General features: G+C 42.6%; 1 protein-coding gene across 1 annotated transcript in view; it reads right to left on the bottom strand.

Annotated features, from left to right (window-relative positions):
* Positions 1-5,346: 5,346 nt before the first annotated feature.
* Positions 5,347-8,681, bottom strand: part of LOC119428180 (E3 ubiquitin-protein ligase TRIM21-like) — a 3,974-nt gene continuing 639 nt past the window's right edge. Inside the window, exon 2 of the mRNA XM_037695822.1 lies at positions 5,347-6,966. Coding sequence (XP_037551750.1) covers positions 5,347-6,957 — 1,611 coding nt within the window. The 5' untranslated portion in view covers positions 6,958-6,966. The remainder of the gene's footprint in view (positions 6,967-8,681) is intronic.

The following is an 8,681-nucleotide window of genomic DNA, read 5'->3' as shown; positions in this document are numbered from 1 at the left end:
CAAAACTACAACATGTCAAGGCCACAAAACTACAACATGTCAAGGCCCCAAAACTACAACATGTCAAGGCCACAAAACTACAACATGTCAAGGCCCCAAAACTACAACATGTCAAGGCCACAAAACTACAACATGTCAAGGCCACAAAACCACAACATGTCAAGGCCACAAAACTACAACATGTCAAGGCCACAAAACTACATGTCAAGGCCACAAAACTACAACATGTCAAGGCCCCAAAACTAAAACATGTCAAGGCCCCAAAACTAAAACATGTCAAGGCCCCAAAACTAAAACATGTCAAGGCCACAAAACTACAACATGTCAAGGCCCCAAAACTAAAACATGTCAAGGCCACAAAACTACAACATGTCAAGGCCACAAAACTACAACATGTCAAGGCCCCAAAACTAGAACATGCCAGGGCCCCAAAACTACAACAAGTCAAGGCCACAAAACTACAACATGTCAAGGCCCCAAAACTAGAACATGGCAGGGCCACAAAACTACAACATGGCAGACGCCCAAATTGGACAATTTTGGCTTCAGTTTTTGACAGTAAAAGATAATGGAGTCTGTTCCTCCATCTTTATTTTTGTCGATGTTAGAATGGCTAATCATGCTAACGGTTGTTTTTCCTTCATACTGTTTTCTGTCTCCTCTCAGCTTTTAACTGTTTCAGCATGTGGTCCAAGTCTAATGTTGACCGGATTAGGAAACATGCACAGAAAAACCAACTAAAAACTGTTTCAGTCGTGTTGAGATTCTTATGATACAAAGTTCTTTGGACAGGTTTCGTGCAGCCATTCGTACTTGGAGTTTGTCTTGAGATCGACTCGGCTACTGTCACACCAAACTGTAGCATGTTTGTAAAACTGACTCACGTATAGCCAGTTTTGTGTTTTCCAGGTGAAGTTGGGTTGTAGATGTGCATTCTGGGATTACTTCCTAAAAGTTCAAATCTATACAGTGGTTAATGGGATATTTAGCTAACAGACAGAGTGCACTTCAAATATTTATACTGCAGAAAAACAGTTTTTAAAACTATCTGGAGTCGTGTGAACGAGGCCCTAAATAGACACTTTACTTCTCTACTTGTATGACTTGTAGACTTTCTGTAACTGTTAGATCATTCCAGATGTACTGCAGAGCCAGTAGAAGAGTAGCCGTTAGCTCTGTTCACTGTAAATATCTAACTGGGGAACAGCACCAGACTTTCCAGTCCAGACACCAGCTGGATGCACAGACTGTGAGAAAAGAACCAAACAGCTGATTCATAACTTCAACACCGATTTTTGTCTTCGCCTACTCTGTTAGCCTTGTCGACGTTTACATATTCAGATGCCTCTGCCATCAGCAGACTGTCAAAACTGTTGTGACTCCTACAAAAAAGAACCGGTAGCATCGGTGGGAACCAGCTGGATCCCCCCACCCCCCACCCCTGGAAGTGACCCGGCTGGTCCGAGTGTTTCTGTTCCATGCGCTTTCTTCATTGCCTAAATCACTTGTCTTAGCTGTTAGAATGTGGATAAACAAGTACAAACCAGTGCCTTCTAGAGTCAGACAGGGGTTAGAGTAGATGAGGGGCTCAGCGGAGGTGGGGGGAGGTCAGGACTGGTTGAATGTGGAGCACATAGACCAGGCCAGAGTCCAGAGCTTCAACAGCAGAGGGTCTCTGGTTGGACCTGGTAGTTTTAGCAGGACGTGCCATATGAAGCCTTAGAACTGAGTTTGACTCCACGGGCCCGACCTCATCCCTCTTCTGCCCCCCTCCCCTCCCTTTGAAGCCCCCCACCCCCCTTGCAGCAAAGCTCCCGTTGGTTCCCAGATGCTGATTCCTGCCACAGAGACATGAGGGAAGGGGAGGCCTGTCCTGCGTGTCCCCGTCCTCGTCGCTCCCTCCAGCTCAACACCAAATTCAGAGGGAAATAAACGTGTCTGCTGTTTGTTGTTGTTGTTTGTGAAATGTTTTATTTATTCCTCTTTTCTATTTGGGTTTACATTGAACTTTTTCAGCTCGTAGTTTTAGATCGCTCTTATTTTGTTTTATTTAATGTATTTTTTTTTCCCAGAATTGGTTTTAATTTCACACATAAAACTTGTTTTTAACTCCACCCTGCATCAAATGACATGAAACACAAGAGACTGTCATAAACTGGTGCACGCACACACACACACACACACACACACACACACACGTTCCAGTTTCAGGTAACTGAATATATTTACTGTTATCACCATAGCAACTGTAACTTCCTGGAAGTTGATGCTCACATGTAACAGAATAAAAAACAAATGATTTTCTGGGTTCCTTTGTATTTATTTTATTTTTTAATAAAAGTCAAATCTAAATTATGATTTTAAAATGGAATAATAATAAAGGATGGTTCGCTCGGGTTCTTTTTTGTGAGGTAAAAAAACATGTACAAAAAAAACCATCTCTTGGATCAGAAGGAAAACCAGAAAAAGTTCATTTTCTGCAAACAGTCATTGAATGCAGAACGCTGAATATTTTTTATTAAAATTTGATGACGAATGAACCGAGTTAGTAAATTTAAAAGAAGCGGGTCAAAAAACAGCAACACGGTGGCAAAAAGCAACATAAAAAGAAAAATAATGTTTTTTCCTGAACAGATGAGATCCAAATGGATTTCTTCTGGGATTTTTTTGTAAAGTTAAATAATACAAAAAATAAAAGTTACAAAACCAAAAGTCGTAGCATCCTGTTGCTAATTGAGCTAACAGTGTTTATATATGAATAATTAAAATACGAGGAAAATAGGAAAGTAATTTGCAGAAATCAAACTACGAACATTTAGAATCTGTAAAATGTTCAGGTGTAAACCTGCAGATGAGTTAAATCAGTAAAACGGTTACAGAAGGAGAACAGATGAGGCTCAACAAGACGCTCTCCTGGATGGCAGACAACCATCAATCGAAAGAGACGATGTTGAAACTTGAGTTTGCTACAGAACCAAGAAACTCTGAACATAAACGAGCTCAGAGTCAGAAAGTCTTAATGAATTGAATTTCATGTCTAGTGAAGCAGCAGGAGAGATTACAGTTAGCCTGCCTTTATTTCATTTCAATAACTAAAGATTTGAAGCCATTTTCATAATTGTTGTGCATTGTGTTTTTTCCTCATTCGCTCTCGTGCAAGACGGATGCTTTACTTCCCGTCTCCTGCTTTTTTGCTCACAGCCCTGTGTATCAGAGCTTCTATTTACAAATCTTCCAAATCATAAATTACTGTCATGGGTCTGGTCAGCTGGACTTTCAATGCAAATGATTAAAAAAAAATTTTACCAAGCAACAGGGTCCTGGAGAACCCTCATGCCCCGCTGAGACACACGTCATGGATCCGTGGGGAGAATGGAAATTGATGTGCCTTTCTGTATTGTCTCAGGAGGATACCGAAGATGTATACATCATTGGAATTATGATAGCAGGGTTTCTGCTTTTTGGCACCCATGTTATCGACTATTAAAAAAGATGACCGCAGCAGTTTCAGCCATGGCAAAGCTGCCAACCAGGACTACGGTGCTATCTAGAAGTGCTTCATGGACAAATCTCACAGTTTTGTCATCAAATGCACATGTAATGTGTCTATAAATGTGCTTACTAGTAGAGTTTTTTGATGTCTTAAATTGTGTCCTGACAAGGACATGGTATGAAGAGATGTTTTGTAATATCACTATCCTTTCCTTATGGCCTTTCCCCTTTTCAGTCTAAAAGAATAAGGGGCCATGCTGTTAGGAGCAGCAGCAACGTGCACTCAGCCCATCTTTTGGACCACTACGGACATAATCTCGCTGTACTTCGGTGCAATGATAATAAAGCTTATTCTGATTCTGATTTAAGACATGACATAATGAAAGCAGTATTTTTCAAAAGCAGAGTAAAATTTATTTTGGAGTGTCACCACGAAGATTATCAGTGACCTGGCGACCACTTTTTACCAATGTTCTAAATCTTGTGTCTGTTTACGATACCTGTTTGGTTCTCAGTGGTAGCCGTTTACACTGGTAAACATTCCTATTTATGTATTTATTTATTTTTGTTTGTTTGTTGTTGTGTGTTTTGTTGTTTTTTTTTTGGGGGGGGGGCATACTGAAAATTTTGCACATGAAACATTTGTTCTATTAGGTTGTTTTCACACCAGATAGTTCGGTAGACTCGGTTCGGTTCGGGACCAGTATTCATGACCTTTTGTTTACATTTGAGCTGGTGCGTTTGCATTCACACTGCACTGTGCAGTCGAGTCAACCTGTTGAACCAACCTGTTCCCCCGCTCGCCTGTGGGGGCGCTGCACCAAGAACTACTGAAAGAAACGACACAAAAACGACACAAAAACCTCTGAAAACACGTCTTCTTCTTCTGTAAATAAAAACAAAAACAAAGTGGCATCAAGTTTTAGCAGTTTTAGGAGTTGTTTTGTAATTTTTCAAAAATGGACTCAGCATGAGCAGAAGATGAGACAGAAGACCATGAAGAATATTGTTTTTCACACAAGTCAGCTGACGGCTCCATATAAGGTCAGAGAAATGCGTGTTTGTTTGTCCTGCGGAGCGGGGCTCGGTCTGTTTACATTCACACTGTACTCGAACCGCGCTGGAGTTTTCTTCTACCGGACCGAGACCTAGGTTTTAGCCCGGGCCAGAGTTCACCTTTTTGTTCCATGACAGAGTTCGATGGCACGTTCACACCTCCCTAAACGAACCGGACTTTCTAGGAAAATGAGCTAGAGTTTGATTAAAGCGGACTAAACATGGCTGGTGTGAATGCACCCTTAAACTCCCAAATGGAAAGGTTTGCATTATTAAAAGCACATTTTCAGTAAGATGGTTATCCAACCAACAGGGAGCAGTGCAGAGCCAGTGGCCGAATGGTGTTTCACTATATCTTTCTGAGTCCTCCTATAGGACATTCATAACTTTAATGTAAATGTTACCTATAATATTAATCTTTTTGTTTGTTTTGTCAAAAGCAAAATGGGACTGTAGCATGGTGACCAGTGAGACCAAGTGACCACTCCAGATATTTCACCCTATCTGACTCTTTTTCCACCTCTACTACTTTTTGATCTGTGGAAGGAAACCGAACACGGAGAAAGCCCACGCATGCAACGAGAGAACATGCACACTTCACCCAGAAAGACCCCCGGCTGGAATTTGATCCGTCAACCTTCTTGCTGAGAGCCGCTCCAACAACTGCGCAACCGTGCTGCTCCCCTTGGTTGAAATCCTCAAAATTTAGTGAGACTGCATCAGAAAGTTCCCCGAATTTCTTGTAATCTTGTGTCACCAACTAGTCTCAAACTGTCACAGCCCAGGGACGTACTGAGCCTAAAGCGTTGTGGAAATGATCAGAGGGTTTGAGTTTTTCCCACCGTCACTTGAACAGGGACTGAAGAACGGGAACAGCTTCTCTCTGAACTTACAGTTGGTGAAGGAGTAAATCAGGGCCGCAGTATCTGGATCGTAAAAGCAAACCAGACCCTTGTTATAGTCCACAAACACTCCCACCTTCTGGGGGTTGCACTTCAAATGAAGAGGGACAGAAGGTCCGGTAAGAGCTCTGTATTGTCCATTTCTTAACCATACGACCCAGAAACCGTTTTCAGGGCAGATCGTGTTCTCACCTCTCCTGTTAAAAGATTCTCGGACCACTCCGAGTTCCCATTTACTTTTCCCTTGAACCTGAACCTCGTAATAAAATCTTCCTGAGGAGAAAGCCTGCTCTCCCAGGACAGCAAAAGAGGGCAATCTTTCTGATTTGTTGGGGAGATTCTGCTCGATCTCGCCACAGCTCACCTGTTTACCGTCCTCTGACAGAACCAGATAAGGATTTGCCGTATTCTGATCCAGAGTCACATCCACCACGTACAGCTGCACCTTGGACAGTTCGACCTCGTCACACAGCTTTTTCATCTGTCTGCTGAGCGTCTCGAGTTCAGCCGCTGCTCTCCTCACAGTCCCGTCACAAGAGGACTCAACTCGGATATTTGTCCAGTCCTTGGTTCTGACTTTCAGGGACGGTAGGTTTCGTAGCAGCTGGAGGTGGTCCTCGGTTTGAGAAAGCGACTTCAGTTCCGAGCTTTTCTTCATCAGCTCAGAGATCTCCTCTTCCAGCTCTTTCATGAAGCCTTCCGCTTGTTTCTCCACCGTTTTCTGTTTCCGTTTGATCACGTCAATGAGCAGATCTAGGTTTCTCCGAGCAGATTTAATCAAAGTGGAACAGTCCTCCACGACAGCTGCTGTCACATCCTCCACGTCTTCCTTGCTGAGCTTCACTGACTGTTTGATCTGCTCGATCTTCAGCAGTCTCTCCTGGATCATCTGCTGGACGTTTGCACCGGTCCTCTCCAGCTCTTTCTTCTTCCATTTGCACTCTTTGATCAGAGGGACAACCTCATGTCTTTTGTGATCAGCCACGGTGCAGGACTGGCAAATGGACATCTGATCTGTCCTGCAGAACATATCTAGTGGTCTCTTGTGCTTCTTACACATTCTGTTCTCCAGGTTCTCCACAGGATCGACCAGTGTATGTCTCCTCAGGCTGGAGATCCTATGATGAGGCTCCAGGTGAGTCTCACAGTAGGAGGACAGACAATCTAGGCAGGACTTGACAGCTTTCTGTTTGCTTTTAGTGCAGACGCCACAAGGGACATCTTCTGGAAAGATTCCCTGTGAGATTCTTGTAGCTCTCCTTCCAGACGAGGACCTGAAATGAGCAGCCATGTCAGATATGACAGTGTTGATTCTCAGTGCTGGTTTCGTGTCAAAAATCTTCCTACACACGAGACACTGCTGCTGGGTGCTGATACTCCAGTCCTCCGCAATGCAGGATCTGCAGAAGTTGTGTCCGCACGGTACAGTGACCGGGTCGGTGAGTATATCCAGACACACAGAGCACAGGAACTGATCTTCAGACAGGAAACTGCTGCCAGTAGCCATGGTTACGCACTAAAATCACAAGTGAAAGTATAAATTATCACCAACATGTCACATGTTTTAAACGTAACTTTACATCCAAATAAGTCAAGTTTACGAAGCACTTGAAAAAGTCACAAAGTGCCTCAAAATAAAATACAGTAAAGAATACAATGTGAAATTAACCTTTAAAGATATTTCCAACTATAACATCTGTCTGTCATTCATCGTATAACTACTTTTTGTAATAAAGCCCAGAAATTATTTGTAATTTTATAATGATCTAAGAGAGATCCAAGGTCAAAAGAGGAGTTAAAGGTGCCACCAGTGGCACAGTGGAGTCAGCCTCCCCACCATCACAAACATCTACACCTCTAGGTGCAGGAAGAGAGCCACCTGCATCATGAAGGACCCCACTCACCCAGCACACTCACTTTTTGCCCCGCTCCCCTCAGGAAGGAGGTTGAGGAGCATTAAGTGTAGAACCACTAGACTGAGGAACAGCTTTTACCCTGAAGCTGTTAGACTCATGAATCTCTAACCAGAATAATCACTGTGAGAAAAAAAATCACTGTAATGCCACTTGATTGCTGATATGTGCTGCTGATCTTATGCTGCTGATTTATGTCACACTGCTGTGTTTATTTGTCCTCATCTGCTCACACAGACTCATGTTCGTGCTGCTGTTGTTCGGCATATTGTTTTTGTACTATTAGTGTTTAGTGTATTTCTTAGTTCATATCTTAGATCTTATTACTGTTTTTCTTTACAATTTATACTTTTGTTGGATGTAACTGGGACCCTGTGTACACAATTTCGTTCCACCACATGTACCACATGTGGTGCGAATGACGAATAAAGAGACTTTACTTTGGACTTTGACATTGGGATCACCATGGCAATAACACAGCTGTGTCTTTCACTCCCTGACAGCACTCTAGCGACAGGAGTCTTAAATAACCCTCAAACACCGTGTTAATATATTGTTCTGAAAAACTTCTAGAACATCTATCTGTTCGTTGCACACGTTAGTATTTACGTCTACAGCACACATCTAAGCCAGTGGGTCGCATCCATTTAAATCATTCTGTATGCAAATCTAAAATCTCTTTGCCGTGCTTTTATTTTGAAGGTAAGTGGCTGTTGACATCTGCAGCCTCCTGTGTGCGCACTGGCAGCATAATCTCTTCACTGGTAGCAGAGTTTGTAAGAGATACGAGTTGCTGTTATGTTGGCACACATCCATCCATCCATCCATCCATCCATCCAACCACCTAGACCAGCCACTTACTTTACCCGCTTCCTCCTTTCCAGTAGCTCACACAGAATGTTGAATACCAGTATGTTTTTTTTTAATGGTCTTTGAAGTATTTATTTCCTGTCAGTGACAGAGTGAGCACAGTGTTTAAAGGCTGTAATCAGTAAAATCATAATAAACTTACAGAAAAAACAGCAGACCCACATAAGAAGTTTTACTGTCCTAAGTGTTAATTACATGACTTCATGCTCATGTGCAACATGTTCCGACCCGACATGAATTTGATTTCTTTCTTAAAGAGCAACATTTAAACACAGATACAGTGGAGGTCAGTGAGGGCTTGGATGTGTGAGAACTAAAGGAGAAAACCAGCAGTGAGAGACACACTGGGTGGAAGAAAACAAAACTGACATGTTGATACGAGTTGCTGTTATGTTGGTACACATCCATCCATCCATCCATCCATCCATCCATCCATCCATCCATCCAT

The sequence above is a fragment of the Nematolebias whitei genome, chromosome 22, assembly GCF_014905685.2.
Source record: "Nematolebias whitei isolate Nwh7 chromosome 22, NemWhi1, whole genome shotgun sequence".
Lineage (NCBI taxonomy): Eukaryota > Metazoa > Chordata > Actinopteri > Cyprinodontiformes > Rivulidae > Nematolebias > Nematolebias whitei.
The sequence above is the reverse complement of the archived record's forward strand: the minus strand, read 5'-3'. Positions and strand labels throughout refer to the sequence as shown.